General features: G+C 37.3%; 1 protein-coding gene across 14 annotated transcripts in view; it reads right to left on the bottom strand.

The window, feature by feature from the left end:
- Positions 1-23,806, bottom strand: part of NRXN1 (neurexin 1) — a 1,121,986-nt gene that overhangs the window by 601,126 nt on the left and 497,054 nt on the right. For 7 of the 14 annotated variants that reach the window (XM_029232577.1, XM_029232579.1, XM_029232574.1 and 4 more), the window contains 3 exons: positions 10,538-10,921; positions 3,413-3,616; positions 841-867 (listed from right to left, as the gene is read on the bottom strand). In XM_029232577.1, coding sequence (XP_029088410.1) covers positions 841-867; positions 3,413-3,616; positions 10,538-10,921 — 615 coding nt within the window. The remainder of the gene's footprint in view (positions 1-840; positions 868-3,412; positions 3,617-10,537; positions 10,922-23,806) is intronic. The other 7 variants (XM_029232585.1, XM_029232584.1, XM_029232588.1 and 4 more) reach the window with 1 other exon arrangement.

Here is a 23,806-nt window from a genome sequence, read left to right as displayed (position 1 = left end):
TTTTAGTTAAATAACTAACAACTTTGATATATTAGATGAGATTCCTCAATGTGGTCAGCACAACCTGGAAAAGAAAAACCTAAATATTTACGTAAAGAAATAAGTTTACACTTCAGATAATGCTACAACTCAAAATAAAATCACAGTCCTTACATCCTTTCAAGTTCTCTAGTCCAAATCAAAAAACTCAGTCCATGCATCTTTTCTAACTCGTCATTTGGCATGCATATCACAGATTTGAAGGGTTTGGGTTATTTTTGCAGATATATGATTAGGATGTAAAAATTCATTATGTAAATAGTCATAATGTACAAAAAAAAACTCTTTAGATAAGTAATTTTCTGTATATACATAAAACTTGGAAAAACACACATTTTCCAATGTAAAATTTTGGTTGAATTTAGAAGGGTTTAATAGTAACTTTCACATGAAAAGATTTTTTTTTTCTATATTTGAGTTAAGAGATAAAAACAGAAAGTGAAGGAAATAAGACCCCACAGTATTTTCTCCTAATTCGGTTGTGAAGAGAACTACTGGAGTCCAAGATCTGCCAAAATACAAATGCTATTTGCTTTATCCAAAGGTCTACAGAGACGTTTGCACCTTCTGTTACAAGATATTTGTCACCTCTTTTCCCACTTAGAGGTAGGAACTGAAGCAGGAAAGTCTTCAGCTGGACAGATTTCAAAATGAATTTTTACAACCCAGATGATGGACTGGTATACTTCAAAAGTGAATTCATGAGTTTTATAAACGCCTTTCTCTTGCTCTCTTTTTTTTCTTGACTAGCTACATCATAATGGAGGAATAACATTTTAAAAATTTTGAATAGGCACTTACTGGAATTACAGTTAATCCTGATACAATCTAGATGGGGAAGAATAGATGAAAAATGAAAATTTATCCTTCAAGGTAATAGCTGCAGACATCCAATAAAACACAGTCCACCCTTCCGGGGACAGACACATGCAAATATGGCCACTCCATATTGTTTATTCTTTACATCTAGATCCCAGATTCATTGTTATAAAACTGCACCATTGGAAACAACAATTAGAAGGTTTTTTAAAAAATGGCCAATTCAAACAAAGCTACATGGTGACAAATCTAAGTGAAATAAAGAATTGTTAACTGTCAAAGATGCTTGGCTTAGACTGGCTGCAGCTTTCTCCCCATCTGTGAAAGAACAAATCATTGTTTTCAATATAATTAAAAAGTGCTCCGTCACAATGGGGTACAGTGCAAGCTCAGCTAGGCTCAGACATCTTGAACCTCCAAAATCTATTATCCCACAAAGGCCAACAGAATCCTATAGAATTGTCATGGTCAAATGGAGAGCTAGTTGAAATTATTCTCATTTCACCCTAATGTATTTATTATTATTATTATTTGCTTGGGCAAAAAAGGTAAGAGCCAGGTGTTAGCTGGATTCCGTGCCTTGTATTAACTGGAGGAAGAAAGAAACAACTGTTCCCTTTAGAAACTCTAGTGGCTAAGGAGTAGTGTCATTCTTCAGAGCACACACACCTATCCCTCTGTTAGGAGCTAACAATGTTATCTCTGCGTAGTAAGTGTCATGGTAACTACTGCTATTGATTTTCCTTTTCCTATACTTTCTTCTTATATAAAATCAGATTCCCTAACAGAATGTCTAATCTGGATAACACAGACTGTGATTATAAGGGTTATCTTTAAAGGATCATGTGGCATGTTTTATGTTTATTTTATATATAGATAAATATTTGTTGGTTTTGTTTGTAGTATTTAATGCCTTTGGGGAACATGAAAAATACAAACCTAGATTCTGTTTCCATATAGCTGAGTTTGTCATGTGTCGTCAACCGCATCAGAAAAGTGGTTGCAAACAGCCAAGGATCAGCACCTACACAACTCTTTCCACAGAATGCTTTGCTGTTGGAAAATTCCCATGAGCGAGCGTGTCCACCTCCCAGGGCTAACAGCCCCTTTACTGCAATTAGGCAATTTTGATTGACTTGTAGTAACCTATCATTGTCACTAGAGGGAACTCTAACAGAACTGTAAAAGAGTACTATGTGTTCTTTAGTAATCTTAAAAAAAAGTCTTATTATTGAACTTAATTTAACTAATATTAATTGATGCAATTGTATGCAATAAACTACCAATGAAGTACCTTTATATTTTATGAGCTACTACTCTGCCCAACATAATTTGAAGATGTATGTGGGGTTTTCACAAATGCCTTACCTCATCACATTTTACTACTCTTTTTGTAAATCTATGTAGTCTTGAATTTTATTTTTCTCTCTGTTTATTCATTATTGTGTGTACTCAGCACTTCCAGGAAATACAGTAAAACCTCATTAATTTATACTCCTATTATTTGGAGTTAATGATAATATTGAAATGTACTGGGCAGAATATTTGTAATCCTTCATTCGATACGAGTGGAGATCGCCTGAGAAAAATTAAACAAATTATGAAAGGCCAAGTTTGGGAAGAAAACTGATTTCAAGTAATTTACTATACAATGATGGCACAACTAACATGAAATAATGTGCTAATTATGGATAATTATTAACCACCCATTAACATCAGCCTAGTAAGACCTTTCCTTAAGATTTTTCCAGCTATTAATTTGTGTTTTTGAATGTAATTGAAAACAAAACTGCTTACAATTTGTTTTTCCTTACAATTTAGACTTTTTCTTAATTCAGCCTGGTCTTCCCCCAGATTTCATCCAGTTTGGTGAGGTTTTACTGTAGTGACTCTTTCTGAATGCTACAATTAAGCAGGAAAGCATTATTTTTCTGTAGAAGAGTCTGTGTCTTTAGTGTTCTCATGGCTGTTTGCTGAGGGCCGCAGACTTTGGGCATTGAAGGGTTGTGTATTGCTGTTTGATAGCAAAATATCACCACACAGTATTTCCAAACAGAAAAGATGGAATACCACAAAGGTAATTATTCAAAGGAGAAGCCCAAGGAGTAGAGAAAGAGCAACTGTTGATCTAGATCACTAAGTAGAAATTTGACATTTTATAGCATATGTTATCCAAGTAAAAGTTGGTGTATTTTTGTCTTATCTGAAAGGATTTCACCTATAACCAATCAGAGTGTCAGTCAATATAAAAGTAGGAAATTCAGTTTGAGGCATCGTTAAGCCTGAACATTTATACTTTCAATTAACCTCATTAATACATATGGCTTCCCTTTTAAGAACCCTCAGTGGTAGGAATCACAAAACAGTAAATTATGTTAACGAAATAGGAACAATAAAACGATGTCCCCCAAACCTAAATGAATTTAAATAATGGAGATGAGACCATTAAGTGTTTTTACTTTCCATGGCAAACAGGCTACTTGATAAATGTTTGCAGGCAAAACTGAACAAAAAGTGAAAAGTGTTAGTTCAATGGGGGAAGGCGAGTTGTTACCTAGATTGACCGTCAGTTTCACACGTCCTGCGTCCAGCTCCAGGCGGAGGGTGTCTGCTGAGTCTCTGGAGGTGGTTGCCATGAGAATGCCATATGCGCGTTGGGACCGAAACCGTAAGGATACATCCTCAGCCTCTGTGTGCATCACCAGCGGGAGCTGGATTTTCATAAACATACTCCCATCATAGCTCAGAACCGTTGCTTCTATAGATGGGAAATGAATATAAAAGCTCTTGGTCAGTTTAGTGCATTTATACTTTGAAAAGGAAAAGCATGACCTATTAAAGGTTTCCATATAGAACACAAGACACAAACTCAGCTCATCTTCTTCCAAAATGAGCAAATTTTTTTTTTAAACTAGAAAGAGGAGTCACAGGAAAGAGAACTTCCTCTGTGAAGTATATGCTAAAGTCCAGAAGCAGAGGTGGCTGCACTTCCCTTTCTGTACCCAGAGCACTTTCTACGTATAGCATTCATCCTGTCAGATTATCCATGTTCATGTATGCATATCCCTTCTCAACAGCAGACATCGTCTTTTTTTGTATAGCCATAGCGTGAGCCTGGCTTGAAGCACCAGCAACTGTATATGCACATTTATATATGGTCAGGCCACTGATCAGCTCCGTGAAATTAAACTTGGCTCTGCATCGTTCACCTGCAAAATGAGAGAGTGCTACTAGAGCATCTCTAAGGCCTTTGCTTACCCAAAAAGCCCATGATTCTAAGAAAAATTATCATCTTTTTCATAATTTCTGCCCTAATACAATCAAAAAAGAAACATTAAAAATATGACTTAAATATAGGATTCAGGCCAACACTTTTCCAGAGGTGATGTTCAAAAACAGAAGAAAACGGAAGAAAAAATGATATTACCAAACAACAGGTAATGCTTCTTCTGAGTCATTATGGTTAACAAGGTAATTCATTTTTACAAAGACACAAACTGTAACTTCATTTGAAAGTTCATTTGCAGATAAGGGGTAACTTAAAGCATTATCTGTAAGCACCACCACGGTGTTCCGAAAAAATTAAGCTATCACCAAAAAGTCAATAACTATGTACCTGGGTAACAGTGAGTAAGGATGGGGGTGGGACTGAGAAGCTTGTGTGGGTGTGTGCTACTAGAGGAAAATGGATTGCTTTAATGGGGAAGTTGCTTAATGCTGCATTAAACACATAGAGAAGCGAATAGCAAAACTGTTGATCTCAAACTGACTGTTTTAAGAAATAGCACCCCTTAATGTTAAACACCATATGGTTGTGGAACCCTGCAAAACAAGTATGAGTCATTTTGCTTTCCCATGGGTTCTGATAACGCAGAATACCATTTAATAAAAGAAAACCTACCTGAAATTAAAATAAACTAGGAAATTCTCATTATCTTGCCTATTTACAGCAATTAACTTTACTGATGAAACCATGCTTATTATGAAGACTATATTTTGGAGTTGTGGTTTTGAAAGATTATCTTCCAAAAAGTCAGGAAAATCAAGTATTGCTTGTAACAGACTTTAATCATTAGTTATCTTCGTGGGACTGAATGCACATCCAAAACAGATAAGTGCCCAGGGCTCCAGAACTCCCTCCTTAGGGCCCTTCTCTTTTCTCTCTACCTCTTAAGGGATCTTGGTCAACTCACATGCTCACTCCCCCTAATACTTACTAACAGTCCTGACTTCTCTCCTGAGCCCCATCAAACATCCATCAGCCATTGCCTATTTGACATCTCCAATCTGAATAAGATACACACACCAAAAATGAACAAATTCAACATGTTCCTGCCCCAGTGTTCTCCATCTCAGTAAATGGCTTAACACCATTATTCAGACCTTAACCTTTCTGCGTTCTCTCTTACCCTCTCTGCCACATCCAATCTATTCGCAAATCTGCAAGTCTTGCAGCCTCTGATTCCAATCCATTTCCTGAATCAATCAGTTCTTGCCGCTATAGTACCTTAGACTCTGCTCTCCTGTCTCACCTAGACCACTATGATAGCTCCCTCAATGGTCTCCCTACTTCTACTCTTTCTCCCTATACACAGCAGCCAGGCTAAACTTTTAAATAAGTCGATCAGATTCAATAGCACTTCACTGATTCAACTGTGCACACCCAACCCCCCCACCTCCATCCTTCACCTCCCCACCCCTCGCCAATAGATTCCCACCACTGCAGTTAGAATAAAATCTGTATTCCTTTTATTAACCTATAAGGTTGTGTGTGATTCGGCCCCTGCCCATCTCTCTGGCCTCAGCTTTTAGCATGTCCTCCCTTGTTTAGTAAACTCCAGCCACACTGATTTCATCTCTCATTCAAGTATCTGCACTTGTGGAACCTTCTGTCTTAAAAGGTCTCACCCCTAGATCTTTATATGGCTTGTTCCTTCAGCATTCAGGTCTCTGGTCAAATGTTACTCCAGAGACGCCTGCTTCAAATCCTGCTTCTAATTACCCCTCCAGTTATTCTATATCTACTTACCATTTCTTTTTTTAAATTACCATTTCTGATTTGTTTGTATAGTATAATCTGTCTTTGCCCTTTAGTATGTGACAGTCATTACAGCAGAGGCTGAGCTCTGCTATTCATTGCTCTATCATCAGCCAAGTGCACCAAAAAGCGCCAGGCAAACAGTAGAGCCTCGATAAAATTGACTGAATTGACAATTGCACTTGATACTGAGGATATATGAAAGAGCATATTTCAATTTGAATATCACGCATACATAAATACTCACTAATGAGATTATTTATTCTGTCTATTGTAAGTGAATCTAATTTTGGTAAGGTAGATGAACATCCCTTAAAGTCTACGTTGAAAGCCATAACTGTGCCACAAAAGACAGACTAGGAGAGGGGTCTGTTTACCAAAACAGGGGTCTCATGGCTAAGCATTGACCTAAGTACTGAGAAAATAAAATATGATCCCCATAAAATATGGTGCTTCTACGTCATATCACATATCTACATCATATTTTTCCAATAAGGTTTCCCTAAAGAAAATCTAGTAGGAGTTGCTCAAAAAATAATTAAAACATGATTGTAAAGCTGTAGTGAATACTAGAAAAAAAATGCTTCTAGTATAATCTTAAAGAAATTCGATCTCTACCATTTCTCTTCCTAATTTATAGCCAATTATTGTCCATATCTATAAAGCAACAAATATTTGAATAAAAATTTAAAAGCCATTATCAATTGTTCAGTTACTTTGGTGTTATACAGAGAAAAGGGGGAAAATATTTTTAGTTTTCTCTTATTTCTTTAATCTGTAAATCTAGTCTCTATTACTCAACAATCATTTTTTTAAATGATCTCATATTCTTCTATGAAATGTAGCTTAATTTGATTGAAAATTAAGTAGAGGGAACATCCTTTTAGAAACATAGATGACTGACAATGGATCATAAATATTGTATGAAATACAATCCAAAGTAAAAAAAAAAAAAAATCAGTATCATTGGCCTTTAACATTCTCTGAAAAACTGCAGGAATGAAATAACAGTAAAGTAATAAAACTCGAGTGCCTCTGAGTTAATGTTTAATTAGACAAGAAATGGAAAATGCAAAGGTTGTAGTCTAGAGTTGCCAAATAAATGGTAAACAACATTCTGACATTTGAAGGTTATGCTATTTGGCAGCATCCTTTAAACATTAGTAAACATCGCTTAGAACACAAAAGAGTGCTTTAAAAGGCTAATTCTAATACAGTACTTCCCAGCAGGAGAGAAAAAGTTTCAACTTCGTCCCCCCCATCTCCTTCCCCCTTGTCGTTAAGTTTGATAAATTTGCTCTTCTGTGTTATTCCTTCTTGTGGTTTAAAGTGTACACCTGTGCTCAGTTTTGCCGAAAGGCAGTCACATATTGTGGTCAGCGATGAAAATCAGACAGGGAGCCAAATTATATTGCTCTGACATCTGTCCCTCCATCTGCTGGAGTTTTAACAAACAAGTATAAAGTAGACCTCCAATGATACCATATACATACAACCAAGAAGGATTTCTATATGACCAAGTCTCCACAAATTCTCAGTTTAAAAAAATAAAGCAGGAGGGAAGGTGCTGAATTCAATTTATATTCAATTGTACATGACTTCTATACTACTCTTCTTTATGGGATCAGTGCACATAAAACAAAATACTATTTTCTTATCTGCCTAAGTCAGCATACACTCTGATCTTTTTAATAAACTCTTCTGCTTACTTAATGAAGAGTGAAGATTTTCTATGTGATTGCAACATCGTTCCCCATGCTGCAATGTCCAAGGACTTGAACATGCTTCTTTATAAATTAACATTTATTGCTCAATAATAGCAAAATAGAAACTTTATAAATGCCTTTTTCTTTTTTTTTTTAAATTTCAAGAGTTGTCAGTCAACTCTTATGTGATCAACAGCCTTATGTGATCAGAGTATATGTGAAGAAGAACCACAGTCAAAGCTCTCTCTTTTGAATTGGAAACCCTGAGGTTGGACATGATCTTGTGTTGACTGAACTAGGGCAGAGCTGGGAACTGGACAGAAGCCAGATTTTGTGGTATTGAGCATGACAAGCATCCCACATAACCCTTGTTCTTGGGAGATGCCACATGTGAGCAAGAAAATTAATTCTGAAAAGCAAAGACTTCTCACAGTACACTGGGTAGTCCAGAAACAAAAACCTCACAAAAATGACTATTTTCTCTCCTCAGTACACAACCAACCTGTATTCAAAGAAATCTGCAGAAATTTCCAGCCACCTATCAGATAAAAATGTATGTTGAATCCCAGTGATGAAGTTTGCTACTAAATTCTCATTTGCAAAGCTGCATATGCTTGCCACCCCTCCTTCTAATTACTGCAATATATAAATAGTTTCGCTCCCTCATTCTGGTTTAGGAAGCTCTACAATTTCCATTCTTATTTCTGCCATATGTAGTAGCAGAATATTGCCACAGGGTGGTACACCATGCATATTTAACTGAAGGCCTTTGTAATTTGTGTGACAGTTCAGTTATACCCTTTTCTAGCTTCACTTAAGCAGGAGGCATCAGAGTAAGTGACAGCTCTCTGAGTGATTAAAATGAAAACACCCTGCCGATGTAGGGGACACGGGTTCGTGCCCCGGTCCGGGAAGATCCCACATGCCGCGGGGCGGCTGGGCCCGTGAGCCATGGCTGCTGGGCCTGCGCGTCCAGAGCCTGTGCTCTGCAATGGGAGAGGCCACAGCAGTGAGAGGCCCGCGTACCGCAAAAAAAAAAAAAAAAAGTGAAAACACAATCTTAAATCACACAGGTCTGCTAATCTCACATTATACCTAACTGTAATATATCTCGCAAGCTTTGTCACTTTGTTGTTGTTGCCTCCTTTGGGAAATTTCTAAAAACTATACGATACAAACAAATCAACTGAAATTAGAACGGAAAATGTGCAGAGAATATATACCTTACAAACAAAACTATGCAGAAATAATTAACCTCTAATGATTATTCACAGGAATTTCAATTAAGTGCTAGGAGAATGAATGAATCTAGGCAATTAAAATATTTATCTATCTATGGACCTATCTCATTGTACAACCCAGAACAGTGATAGTATTTTGGTAGGTAATTTAAGATCATTATTAGATTATTAGGTCATTATTATTGATTTTTATATTGATTAAGCTGATGAACCTCCTTATTGAGATAAAGAATCAAAATCACATTTCAACTTTAGATTCTGGAAAAGAAATACTTGTCTAGTAAGTGTTAGCTTAAGTAAATTAAACTATTTCAGGAATGCAGGGTCAAAAAGACTGTGTATGGCTTAAAAAATAAATGGCAGGGCTTCCCTGGTGGCGCAGTGGTTGAGAATCTGCCTGCTAATGCAGGGGACACGGGTTCAAGCCCTGGTCTGGGAGGATCCCACATGCCGCGGAGCAACTAGGCCTGTGAGCCACAACTACTGAGCCTGTGCATCTGGAGCCTGTGCTCCACAACAAGAGAGGCCGCGATAGTGAGAGGCCCGAGCACCGCGATGAACAGTGGCTCCTGCTTGCCACAACTAGAGAAAGCCCTAACACAGAAACGAAGACCCAACACAGCAAAAATAAATAAAAATAAAATTAATAAACTCCTACCCCCAACATCTTCTTTAAAAAGAATAAAAAAAGTAAATGGCAGGTACTTTTAGGCTAAATGTCTAAGACAGCAATGTTATTTGGAGCATGGGAGGACATGCAACAACTCGTCAATATTTTTTCATATTGATATTTTGTTCCATTGTTGAAAATGAGTGACAATGGGTATAGCGACTAAAGCATTTATCTGAAACTCTTGGGTCGATGAAAGAACATACTTAGACATATGTGTTCTGCTATTTCTTCCTTTTGTCTGGTCTGCAAATGAGCGGTGACAGCTATCACACTTTACTCTTCCTTTAACCCTATTCTCCTTCTAATGGGAGAAGAAAAAAAAAAAAATGTAGCTTTGCCTCCTGCAAGAGAAGGAAAAAGAGGCACCCGTTCAGAGCTTCCACAGACATGCTAAGCCTTAATATCAAATTGGTAAAGGAACCTCTACCAATTGGGTCAGTTGGGTCTTAGGCAAAGGTAAGTGCCTTTGAAATTAGGGTGCACTTCTGAAAATGCTGGTATAACTTAGATGGTTTAAAGTCACCTTACTCTTCAAATTTCAAACTTGAGAAGGTCCACTAAAGTGAAATGACAGGCTCAGGCAATAGTGTCAGGGAAGCTGCAACTCACAGCTTAGCTTGCTTCGAATGCTATTTTTGACATAGATATTAGCACTAGATGCCAAAAGGATGTCTAATTCATTCCTTTTTTTACTTTCTAGTGTCTTGAAATTAAAAACTGGGCAAGAGAGACAGTGATTGTCTTTGATACATCTTAGGCTCATACCCTAGAGGATCCAAAAGACCCAACTATTTATTTATCCCTGCAATACACTTAAAAAGCTGTGCCTTCCCAGGATCAGGCCCTTTGAAAATCATTAAGGACTCATCAGTAACACACGTCAGGTGTGGCTGCACAGCTTGCAGAGAGTTTACTTCCGCAGAGCATACGTTATGTTTCAATGGTCATTTAAAGTTTGAGGTCCACGCTGAATACGCTTTTCAGCTCAGGGGAGTCAGCAGCTTGGATTTTGGAACCTTACCTCTCTCGCAGGACCTGCCAAGATAGCCTGTTCCGGAACAATCGCAGACATATCTGTTCCACCCATCCCTGCACATGCCGCTGTTTTTGCAAGGGTTGCTAAGGCACGGTTTTGCTGTTTCCCTGGAGCAGGACGGCTTCACTCCAGCAGTACTTTGAACTTCAGCCATTTGCCGGATATCTTTGCTCTGGCCATCAATGAACAAATCTCTTATGCAGCCCACGTAGCCATAGTTGAGCAGTGCAGTCCACACCTCAGTGGGGAAGACGAGGCCGGCCTTATTTTCTGGCAAGCCCCCCAGGTACAACTCGTCATCCAGGTCCAGAATCTCACTCTCTCCAGGAGCAGTGTAGGGCGTGCGCAGAGTGTTGACAGAAATGGTACCTGTTGCAAAGACAAGAGAGCACACAGGTCTTTACAGCGTGCAACCTGTTCTGAATATCACACTTCTCTCCTTCATCTGCCTGAGGGTGAACTCCTTGAGGGCAGACATTTCTTATTTTTCTTTCTATTCTTGGTGTACTTCCTAGGGAAATGAACAGAAATATGTGGAATTAAATAACTTTAAGAATAAGGCAAACTGTCATTTAAATGGTTCTATCTCACTTTGGGAATGAAAACCAAAGTGTACAGACAAGAAAGAGTGTTTGTCAGCCCCTAAGAGTTCAGAGGAAAAAGGAAGGAAGGAAGGAAGGAAGGAAGGAAGGAAGGAAGGAAGGAAGGAAGGGAGAAGGGAAAAGGAGGGAGGGAGGGAGTAAGGGAGGGAAGAGAAAATGGCATTCTTACCACTCTCTAACAGTTCAGCCAAGATGGAAAGAAAGGAAGGGGGAAGGGGAGGGGGGGGAGGGTGGGAGGGGAGGGAGGGGGGGGGGGGAGGGGAGGGGGGGGGGGGTGGGAGGGGAGAGAGGGGTGGGAGGCAGGAGGGAGAAGGAGAAGGAGAGGGAAAGAGAAAGAAAGAAGGAGAAATTGGCATTCTACATCACTCTCTGGAATAAAGTCAGACTCTCTTTGGTTAGTGTTCATTTTCAAAGCAGGTATGCATCTGCAAACCAATGAAAGGTTGTGTTGTGCCCCCATCCTTAACTGGCTTCATTGTTTTTATTGTACACAACACATTGACAGATTATCTATGTCAAAACCTGACTTCATCACACTCAGCTGTATGAATCTATTGCTTAGCCTCTATGGTCTCAGTTTACTCATTCATAATATGGGCATAGTAATATGACCTACCTCATATGAGTATTAAATAAAATAATACAGGTAAAGTGTCTGGTTTGTAGTAAGCACTACATAAATGCTGTCTATCATGATTCATCACAAGAACCAAGTCAAATTGGGTGTTTACTATTTTTTTAAAAAAACAAACTAGTTACTAGTTACTTACTTATCTAAAAAAACAAACTAGTTACTTATTGACAAGTTGTTTTTTCTTCCTCACTCCAATGTGAGGGGAAAATAACTCTATTAGTTTATAAACACATGGAAATCCTAGCCTTAAGCATAGGATGAAGAGGTAGACATTCACATGGGATTATCTGAGGATCACAGAAAAAATTATATATTTATGGAATCCATTAACAGAAGAAAAAAGAAAGACAGCAGGCATTTTCCTGATCAAAACTTTCATCCTGTACCACCAGATTACTCAAAATTCCACTAATATTCTATCTTCAGAAAGATCTTTGTAAAGATGCAAATATGATACCCGAAAAGGACACCACATTGACCCATTTCCAGATTATCCCAGATTTCTTTCTCAGGTCTAGACCATAAAGCAGACTAGGGACCCAGAGTCTAACAAGAGAAAGTGGATTAGAAGCCTCAGGGATTTAGAGTGCAGACAAAATGGGAGAGGCCTGAAGACAGAAGATGGGGTACAGAGGTAGAGACAGAAAGGGAAGGGAAAGGGTAGTGTGTGTAGAGGGTGGGTAGGAAATTAGTTCTTTCGCCAACTAGCGAAGGCCCACTCCAAATGGAACTATGGCCTGTGGTGAACGTGAAACGTGCATCTAAGCACACAGGGCTGCCAGGCCCTGCATTGTTCCCAGGAGACTCCCAAATCCCAGCAGAGGGGTGCTCCTCGATATGGGCAGTATAATGGGATCTGTCTTCGTGAGGGAGAAGGGCATGGAAGCCGCTGACGGAGACCTTGCGCCGGCCAAGTCATTAAGAAGACATTTGTCTCTCTAGACTTCCACAGAAAGAAATGGAAAAAGCTCCTAGGGAAGAAACACTCAAAGGCATTGCTATTTTGGCCTTCCAACGAGGGGGGTATAATAAGGATTTTGGAAGGAGGCAGCAAAAGGGGAAAATGACAAAGTGCTTGTTTTTACTGTTCACATTTGTGCAAGTGTCTAGAAGAAAATTCATTTAGGAACATACAGGAACCGGAAAATCCCACTTAGAAAAATATTTTAAAAATCATTTAGGGGAAATTAAATATATAATTTTGAGAGAGAATGGTGACACTTTTCTAAATAGAATTTCATTACACGCATTTTTAACTGTTCAAAATGCCCTAAGAAGTGAGTTGAGATGATCCCTAACCTCTGCAGCAGCTAATGTAAGTTAGAAAATGATGAGAAAGAGTTAAGTGTTAATGACAAAAGGTAAGGTGGACATTAAAAAAAAAAATGTGGAAAGCAAAGTGTTGTATGCAATGAACACAGCGACTTTTAGGATTTTAAGATAAAAGAGAGAGAGATGCCAGCTCCTGTTTTCCAATTAGTTCAAGAAGACTTCCTAGAAATGAATACGTCATATTCAGAGACAACAGCTAGGAGACACAGAGCAAGTGAACAATGACAAAGTTTTACAAGAGTGGGGATATATCTTTAAAATATGCAATTTTTCCCATATGCCTTTTTATTCATGGAACAAGCTTGATTTAGCTCAGGGAGGGGAAAACACTTGGAAAAACTGTCTTGTCCTTATTTGTGGTGTTATAATTCTGACACTAAGGATACTTGGAGGATTCCTGAGATGAGGGCATCCGGTGGCTTGCATAACACTCAACTCTGTGTCCTCTGCATAGTTTGCAGAGCTCGATACACTCTGGAGTTTCCATATTCAGTGTGCCTATACTCTCAGGGCAAATCTGCTGCCAAGTGTTTCAGATACTCATCTATTAAGAGTTTGTCTGACAGAATGGGGTGACTAGGTCTTGTAATTTTTATTTATGGTGTGTTAGTGCCTGCTCTGAACGAAGTATCTAAGTTCAGATATGTCTCTATGAATGTGCTCATTGTGTCCAGGGTAAGATATTCACTATAACTTTGTGATTAGATTAGAGCTTTCTGATCACAACACCTGAAGTTAATCCACAGGTTTCATGCGGTTTACATGTAGCCCAGTGCACACACACACACATACACACACACATGCACACACATACACACACACACTGAAATAACCATTTAACAGGAAAGTATTTACCTCTACTACCTCTGAGGCACTCCGATAATGTTTTCTTATTAGATAAGTTTATTAATACAAATGCTAGACATGACCCACCAAACTGATTTCAGAACCAACTAGCAGGCTGTAACCTACAGTTCAAAAAACACTGAGAGGGTACTATCATAAAGGATAAGGTTGTTTTTCTCATAGCTCCTTTTCATCCCTTTGAGAGACAGTTTTACAGTTCTCATGGGAAGAAGAAGCCATGAAAGGTGGGAGAGGAAGCAAAAGAAATATAATCCTAACTTCAACTTCAAGAGGAATTAGCTCATTAATTTGGCCCCAGATTCAAGGTACGGAGTCTCAACGAGCAAACGCATGTATTAGATATTATTCACTGTAATATTCTGCAAACGAACATAATAGAATGGAACAACCATGACCAAAAATCAGCTACACGTATGCTCTAGATGCTTTGCCAATTCACTTATATGTTAGAAAATCTTTATAAAAGGGATGGCAAGAAAGGGAAAGGGCAGAACTTGAGTGGGAACAGAAATGATTATTTTTATATTTTGAAGATTCAAAGAGTAAAAATTTATTTGAAATAATATTTATATTTTATTACTTAGTCAAACTCAAATAGAGATTGATATGTTAGCCTACACATGTGCAAATATCCTGAAATACTAATATTTCTGGTAAGGGATTTGAATCCCTAATTCCTTAATGATTTTATTCTTGACGTGAAATCAAAGGACATTTTCACCTAAGCAAAGGACTCATCATAGAATCACTGAATCCATTTAAATCGATTTAACACTTACATAGGACACTGAAATTTCAATATTAAGGTTCTCAAGTGCCTATTTCATTATAATCGAGTTATAAATGCAGTGGTTACCAAGAAAACATGAAATGACTATTTAAACCTTCTTCATTGATCATTAAAGACGAGTAGTTGCCACAGCTGTATATATCAATAGAAAATAAGCATTTTCCAAAGTTTGGGGTATGACTACATGTAAATAAATATTTTAGAGAAAACAAAAATCTGAGTATATTATTGGTTTATCCCTCTATCTTTTTTCCAGGAACTGCAAATATTGATGTGTTCTCTTTGGAATAGCTTGATTATTTCACACATTTTACCTTCTTCCACTATAATTATACGTGAAGTTTCTGGCAAATTAAACAAATATTTTATGTAAAACATTGCTATATCTGAGCTATTATAACTTGTAGATGGTAGTCATATTTGGGAACTTACTTGGATCAGTGTTTCATGCTTCAGTATTGAAGAATCTGAAGCACCTTGCTGTGCTATTTTGCTTTTAAAGAAATGAAATTTCAGCTAAAAACAAATACATTTGTGTACATAGGACTTTTATCATCTTAATGTAGAAATCACATTAACTTAACATTTAAACCTAGTTGTTTTCATGGCATGTGCAAAAGATAAAACAAAAGTGATAAATAGATAAGGTAATATTTATTTAAGAATATTCATAAGCGTAAATAATATAAATTCACATTTTATGTAAAAGTATACATAAAAGGGGGAAAACTGTTGAAAACAGTTCTTAGTTATAAAAATAGAAATCAGCTTCATGATTTGATCTGGTATTTATAAAGTGTTAGCCTCTACGCTTTTTCTCATCCAGTTTTTCTTGGCTATTCCATTTCCAGAAGATTAGTTTATGGAGTGAAAAGAAACGTGAAGCAAAAGGTGAGATTTAAAATAAGTTAATTTGGTTTCAAGTTTTAAATTACTGCAAAAGTTTAAGTGATTGGGAAATGAGGGGGTAGAAGATAGTGTGCTGTAATAGGAAATGATTTTGCCTGGTCAAAGGAAACCAATTTTCATGTTCTAGCTTTGCAACTAACTAGCTGAGGAGCTTAGCCAGATAATAGATTCATTAGGCCTCAATGTGGCTCTTATGCAAAATAAAGTACTTGACTGGATGGTCACTAAAGTTCTTCAGTGAGTAAAAATTTTTGAAATTACTGCTTAGAATAATTTTAGTTAAACAATTCTGCTTCACCTCTCATTGCAGAAGAGAATCAGATTCCACAAACTTATAAATTTACTTGTCAAATTTAGTATTCTATTAACAAACCCAAACTCAGTAAAAAGGCATAATATAAGTGATAAAAGCAGAATGAAGCACTGATTGCAGGGTATGATGCAAAATGCAAAATACATAAGTCCCATAAATAGATAGTAAAAAAAAAAAGACAAAATATTAATAATGGGAGTTTTGGAGTAGTGAGATTATGAATGGATAGTTTTCTTCCTTCCTTACTCTTTCTTTTTCTTTACTCTTTCTTTCTTTTAAGTTTTCTCGGTCTTTTTAAAAACAATTTCATGTACTAGGTTTATAACATGGACTGAATAAACTTTGCTTGAAAACAAAACAAAAAACAATCTTAATATTCTGTTTTCTGCTTATTACTATGTGTTTCTTGCTTACTTGGATTACTGTGAGCTGGGAATTTCAGAAATTAAACAGATATATGACAAAATAAATCTTGGAGCAAAATTTAAAAGTTTGATATTATTTAATAAAGGCCATGAGAGAGGAGAAAAGGGCAACTCATATACTGCAGATAAAAGTGTAGACTGAAACAGTCTGTTAGTAAAATAACCTGTCATTATCTTTAAAATTAAAAATGCAATTAATCCAGCAATTCCAATTCCCAGAATCTATCCTACAGAAACTCTGACCAATATGCATAAAGATATAATATGAAGACTTTCATTATAAATTAGCTTAGAACAGTGAAATTTTTTCAAAAGTAAAAAGTTAAATGTCCATCAATAGAGGAATGATTAAGTTAATATTGATATATTCAAACTAGGGATATCTGATGTCACTACAAAGAATGGCATAGAAAAAGTTCTCAGTATTTTTTTAAGTCACCCAATAATTGGTGAAGAGTGATCTTGTTTATGTAAAAAAGAAGCTCTACATTTATTTTATATGTGTAATTATATTTACAGATATGCTGGTGCATAGGAAAATATCTGGGAATTTTTCAACACCAAATTATTTTACCTACAGAGGTGGGAGTGAATTGGTTAGGGGAGTGTGTGGCAAAGGAAAACTTTTCACTTGTGTGCTTTTTGAACTGCCTGAACATTTTCACCAACAGCACATATTTATACGTTACAGACACGCCATGAATTAAACACAGGTACATGTACAAACACACATACTCGTAGCAATACATGTATACCTATGAGTTTTAAAAATGATCATAGACAATGCTGGGAAGTTGTAAATATCAATCAAGTGATGTGTTTTGCAGCAGTTAAACTACTATTTTGCAGAAATTCCCCAGATTTCCACGCCGCACTCCACAGTACCGGCCACTGCGGCTGGTGTGGTCAGCTAAATGCCTATTTCTTGAGGATGCACCTGACACCCTAGTCCAGGGTCTGCCCCTTGGCTGGGTGGGCATGGAAAGGAGATTTAGTGAATTTAGAGAGAGAGGTTCCACCTCTCAGAGTTTGATATTTACCAAGCCCATAAGACCAATGTATAAAATAAGAAGGCCAAGTTATTAATTCTCCATGAGAAATTAACTGTCACAGGATATGGAATGTTTCTTTAGGGAGGTCAATTTATAATCCAAATGTGTATTTATTCATTTATGATGGGAGCTTTAATAATATTAGCCTAGGATGTTCTGACACCTCCACCCCCATCTCAATTAAGATGACCTGCCTCTATCTCTGTAGCAGGGGTGAAGTAGTCAAGTCCCTTGGGCAGTGCTTAGATGGGTACTGCCAATGTTTGTCTCTGTGACTTTCTTTTCCACAGACACTGTATATGGTAATACATTTGAGTCCTACAACCCTGCAAGCCTGGTTAAGGTGCCTGTGCAAAGCTCTGCTCTGATTCTTAGATGCTCTTTTCACAACTCACAGAGAATAATTTTTGTTACTTGGGTACTTTTGAGTAAAAAAGAGTTTATGACATCATATTAACCAAATAGTCTGAAAAAGTAAGTTTGTACTTCAATTGTGACTATATAAAATATACTTACATGTTAAAAAACTAGAGGAAAATATGTAAAACTGAAAATGTTTTAAACGGGAGGGGAAGGAAACAGATGACTATCTTCTTTTAAAACACATTCAGAATAAATAAATAAATATAAGGATCAATTTAATAAAATGTAAAATAACTTTATGCAAAATTGACTCCATCTAGTCATTAGCATAGTCAAATAATTGATAAATTATTGATAAGGTATTTTAGTCTTACCGTGGATGGGTAATGGTTTATGGACATGGGTACAAAATAAAGCATTATACATTTACTTAATGTTATTTCAAATGTCTGCAACAGGCTACTAGGTAGAAGCATGGGAGGAATGTTTATAATCAGAGGGCCAATTCAAATCAAGGCCTAAATGGAAAAATCGTCTAATGGTCATTCAAGTAGAAATGCGTAAGAGTGGAGATTCATGAATGGTATACACAGAAATCAGTGCTGGTAATAGATAGCTAGAAAGTGCTGTTCACATCAAACAGTGATTACTATAAACCTCTAATTATGTACTCGGGAGAGAGCCTTTTGCTTTTCCCTCTGTAATTTCTAGTTCTTAAACTGGAACTCTATGACTTCAATTCAAATCTCAATGGCTTCTTAGCTGTTAAATGTGGGCTTACCCATGAATAACTGCTGATACAATCTGCTATACCCTGCTGTACACAAGTAGAATTTGACAAGAATAATGAGTTTTCTCTTTGATTTCAATGTGTAATGATGGTTTGCAAAAAAAAAAAAAAAAAAAAAGACTGGTAGTTTGCTGTAAAAATACTTGAGACGATACCCTTGACTCAGCCAAATAGCTTAACACAAATTTAAACAATATCCATGCCCCAAGAAAACAGTCATTAACCTTCTCCTAATTTTAGCACAATTCATGCTTTAGTTAAATACCTGGTAAGCTGTCTTGTGTTGAGTTTGGGAGCAAAAGAGAGGCAAAGGGGAACCCTGGAAAGGGAGGAGGGGTTGGTAAGAAAATGTTCAGCTGCACGTCCTGCAAAGTTTGCAGAGTAATGAGCCCCTTCAATCATATTTATTAACTCAGTAACTTAGGGGTTTGGCTCTGTTAAGTAGCTATACCATCTATGGAGCATATCCACTTTTTGTGGCACTCAAACCATACACTCTGATCCACAAAATCAGGCTGGCACTTGGTATGGTTCCTCCTTTGCCAATTTAGTGCAGGATCTGAAAATGCCACTTGTGGCTTAGTCCACTTAGCCTCCCACGGCCCCAGTCATCGACTAAGCCGGCCACGGAAGAAACTACACTGCACGGAAAGACTGAGACCAAACACTCTTAGTCGAAGTTTGGGAAAGTGCTTCTTTCTTTCCCCAAGTCACAGGATGGAAGAAGGGACATATAACCCAATACAATTAATTGTGCTGAAAATGAAGCTCTGGAAAAGTATTCAGATGAAGACAATATTTCTTATCAAAGGGCTCAGGTACCCACCTTTTAGTGAACAAAGGACAGAAGGGCAGGTAACCAGAAAGGTGGACATCCTGGGGGACTATCCTCCTCAGTAGCATGCCTATCCCAGCCCTCAGAAAGAAGTGAAGGCTTTCCCTCAGGATTAATGCTCCTTCTACCTACGTGTTTGCTAAGTGGTACAGGGAGCTCAGGAACAAGCAGGAATAGCAGTCTTGTTCTCATAAAAGGTTGTCATTTTTGTACGAGGTTTCTCACAGTTCTCTAACAATTGTTTAACTTCCTCACCGCATTTTTTTTTTTTTTTTGGACATCTGAGTTTGGAGGATGGAACTGTATTCATAAAAGAAGGACAGCACCTATTATCCTTTATTGTTTAAACTGCTTTCAGGAAGTAATGTAATTCTTTAAAAAGTTGTATTTACAACTAAAAGAGTGCTATTATTCTTCAAGAGTAATGATGATGTTACTATTTTTAGAATATTGGGGTGGGTTGGCACTGAGCCATTCACATGTTTTTATTCTTTATTTTTTCTCACACCAAATATGTATTGAGCAACTGTTATTGCCTAAGAAAGCACTGGGATATAAACATAAAGAATATAGTCCCTGTCATACAGGGGTTCCCCTTATAAACTGGGGAATATCAAAAATTCAGTCTGTCTACCAAATACAGTTTTAACACTGTCTCTGATAAGACAGCCAAAATTTATTAGCATCAAATTAATGACCATGGCTTTTAGTCCTATTTACTTTAGTATGGTCAATAAGAGAAGGAATAACTCTTACGTCTGGGCTCCCTCTACTTTAATAATGGAGATAACACGGCTCATTAAATGTTTTTAAATATTCAGCTAAGGGGGATCCCAGGCAAATCAATAGATAATGACCTTCATTGTCTATGAGTCAGAAATCAGCCCACATTGCCCTCTTGTCATATAAACATTGTTTCCCACATTATAGTAAGAGTAATGTTCATATAGCCTCTGAATATAACCAATGTGAAAAATGGATGAAACTAGTTCTTGAAATTCTATGTTTCTTAGTTTTAACTGAGCTATAAATCTTAGCATTTCACCAAGCCTAACTCAGAAATATCCTTTAAGTAAAATAAAAGCTAGTATAGCTATTCATTCAATCTTTAAAAAGCTACTTTATACCAAACCAATGCAGTGTGCAAATACAGAACTTAATTAAAATACTATATATAAAATATTAACAGCTGCAGTTATTAAAATTACATTAAGCTCCCTTGAGCTAGGCCAGCATAAGGAGCTCTTTTTTTTTCAATTTAGTAAAGGCAGAACTTGGTTTAATGAATGAGCATTGGTTTTTATACTGTTTGTTCCAATTCACTAATCTGAAATCATAATCGAATAAAAGTACTTTACCATCAAAACACAACCAAGCATACTAAATCTTTCCATTGGAGTCTGACAAAAATCCCACATTTTGTTTATCTCCTTTCTTACTGCAAATAACACTTTTTTAAGGCATCTCTTTCTTCTTCCCATCCAGCATTGAACTTTGTAAATTAAAGTTGGTATTTTCTGCTCTGGCCTTTTCCAATGAGGGAATAAACAGGGCAGTTAATAAATTGTTGGTTATTTGGATGAATTAAAGAGTTCAAACAGCAAAAGTAGATTTTCCTCGGCTTGAGGATTAAGGTATTTATCTGATCCTTACTGTAATAGGTCATCCAAGGAACTTAGGAAACTAATTAATTGCACCACCACTTAAGACTGGCAAGAAATATCCAGGTATAAATCATCATTATCAAATGAATAATGAATGGTTTTATTTTCCTTTTTATATCATTTTGCATTTACTAAAATTTTGACATTAACCATGTATTTCTTCATATAGTTAGAAAATACCTCATTGATCTTAAGTGTAGTATTTTTTGCCCCTCTGAACTTCCAAAAGATATCCACTTAATTAAATTGCTATAGTCTGACTAAAATTATATATATTCTTAAAAGTCATTTTCAAAATTTTATTCTAGATGTATTTCAAGTCAAGCGATAACATCCATAAGTTAATATTTCAAAACACAAGATTAGTCCATGTTCCCATCCTCCTTTTAAGTCTTCTGTCTGAAGGTTCTTAAGTAGTAAATTAACTGCTAACTCTGGCAGAAACAGGCTGGGGGAAGCCAAAGGGAAGCCCTCTACTGCCATATTTCTGTATTCCTATCAATGAGCTCTTCTCAGCTTAAATCAGGAAAACAAAGAGGAATCCAATTCCTAATGGAATCAGTATAGTACAACAGAAAAAAAAAAAAAAAAAACTTTAAGTCTACTGTCAGTTATCTAAGATACTGGAGAAAAATGACGACATAGCACAGATTGCACAGAACGGTAACTAATCTTCCTTTTGAACATCTTTAGGGGAATGAAAGAATGTAGGGAGACCAAGTTTCCAGAGAGGGATGAGGCAGAAACAGAATCTCCAAGATATCTTGGGGATCAGAGTAATAGTTTCTGACTGTCCTTCAACTCTCCACCCTCACCCCTAGCTCCCTCCCAATTTTCATGCATTTCATCTCTATTTTAGTGGGCAAAAAAGATATCTTTAGGAAGGCAAACACGATCTTCTTGATCAATAAACAGGAAAAGAAGGCATGAATAATTGTAAAATAGGAAACTGCTCTGCTGCAGAGAAGCCAGAAATAAACAAGTGACACAGCAATCTGTGAAAGGAGTGCGAGGAGAGCTCACCCCAGGGCTTCAGCATGGCCCTTCTAAACCAGGATGGCAATTACAGATTCCTGGATCTGAAAGAAGTACTAGGCGTCATCTGATCTGTGGTTCCCAAATTTGGCTGATCGTCAAGTCCCCCAGAAAGTTTTGCAAAAATATAGTCTGCTAGCCCCCATCGCTGTTGATCCCCTGTCACTGGGTCTAGGATCCACTGAATACTGGGTCCTTCCCAACATGCTTTACAAAGAAAGAAAGCCAGGCCCATTAAAAAATGCCTAGGCCAGGGCTTCCCTGGTGGCGCAGTGGTTGAGAGTCTGCCTGCCGATGCAGGGGACACAGGTTCATGCCCCAGTCCGGGAAGATTCCACATGCTGCAGAGCAGCTGGGCCTATGAGCCATGGCCGCTGAGCCTGCGCGTCCCTAGCCTGTGCTCCGCAACGGGAGAGGCCGCAACAGTGAGAGGCCCGCGTACCGCAAAAAAAAAAAAAAAAAAAAATGCCTAGGCCAAGCTTACCCTGGTATTTAGTGGAAAATCCAGAGTGAATGGTATAGTACAAAAGCAAATAAGGGAGTGGGGGGAGAGAGGGGAGGAGAGTGGCCAGGTTTATATTCAGCCGTCTTCAATTATAAGAAGATAACTTGATTTGTAAGTGAGAAGGACAATCAGCATGAAAGCACAGGGTGAAGAAAGTAAAAGACATAATATATAGTTACAGACCTGAAACAAATGGCTTCTCTCTCTCTCCCTCTCTCGCTCTCTGGGTTTCCACAATGCTATTTCCTTTGCCTGGATGACTTTTGCCCCCACAGACCTAATGCTAGATGTATTTCAAGTCAAGCGATAACATCCATAAGTTAATATTTCAAAACACAAGATTAGTCTATGTTCCCATCCTCCTTTAAAGTCTTCTGTCTGAAGGTTCTTAAGTAGGAAATTAACTGCTAACTCTGGCAGAAACAGGCTGGGGGAACTCGCTAAGCCCCCTAATCTACTTCCACATTTCAGAGCAAGTAAACGTTATTTCTTCAGGCCTTCACTACAAACATCCTCTCCTTCCCCCACCTCACATGCACGACTCCAGAAAAAAGAAACGTGCAGCGAAAGGAAGCCAGAGAAATGAATTCCTGTTGGTGGAATTCCAAACCTCTTTCACCAGAAAGGGAAGCTATTTGGAAGGCAGCGGAGTTTTGCCTGCATCCTTGAAATCCTACTGTATTGATTAAAGTGTTTTTGATACCATAGACCCACCTTGGATAAAAAAAGTGTACTGTATTAAACTAAGGATTTTATATATGAATCATTGAAATTTTTTTCATATTTTATATTTGCCACTTCAAGCACCTCCAAACATCCAATGAGACAAGAGATAATTGGAAACACAAGAACACTGAATTTTGTCATTTGCAAATTCAAGATAAAATTTCTTGCAAGATTTGGCACTTGATTATCCATTTAATGTTCATTTAAGAAGCTATTCTAGAAGCCATTTGGGGTCTGATGCCCAACTATGATGATTAATTAGCTCCTTTGGATTCTTTTATGATGTGAAACAGAAATAATAACAATTTCCTTTACCCTAAAGACAGGAATGCAAGAACTCTTTAATATGTCTTGGTTTTAATTCCTTAGGAGTGGTGTTCCAGCAGATAAACAACATAAAAAATGATAAATT

Source organism: Monodon monoceros, unplaced genomic scaffold (genome assembly GCF_005190385.1).
Source record: "Monodon monoceros isolate NGI ecotype Baffin Bay Population unplaced genomic scaffold, NGI_Narwhal_1 Super_Scaffold_19, whole genome shotgun sequence".
NCBI lineage: Eukaryota > Metazoa > Chordata > Mammalia > Artiodactyla > Monodontidae > Monodon > Monodon monoceros.
Note: the sequence above shows the minus strand (reverse complement) of the source record. Positions and strands in the feature narration are given on the sequence as shown.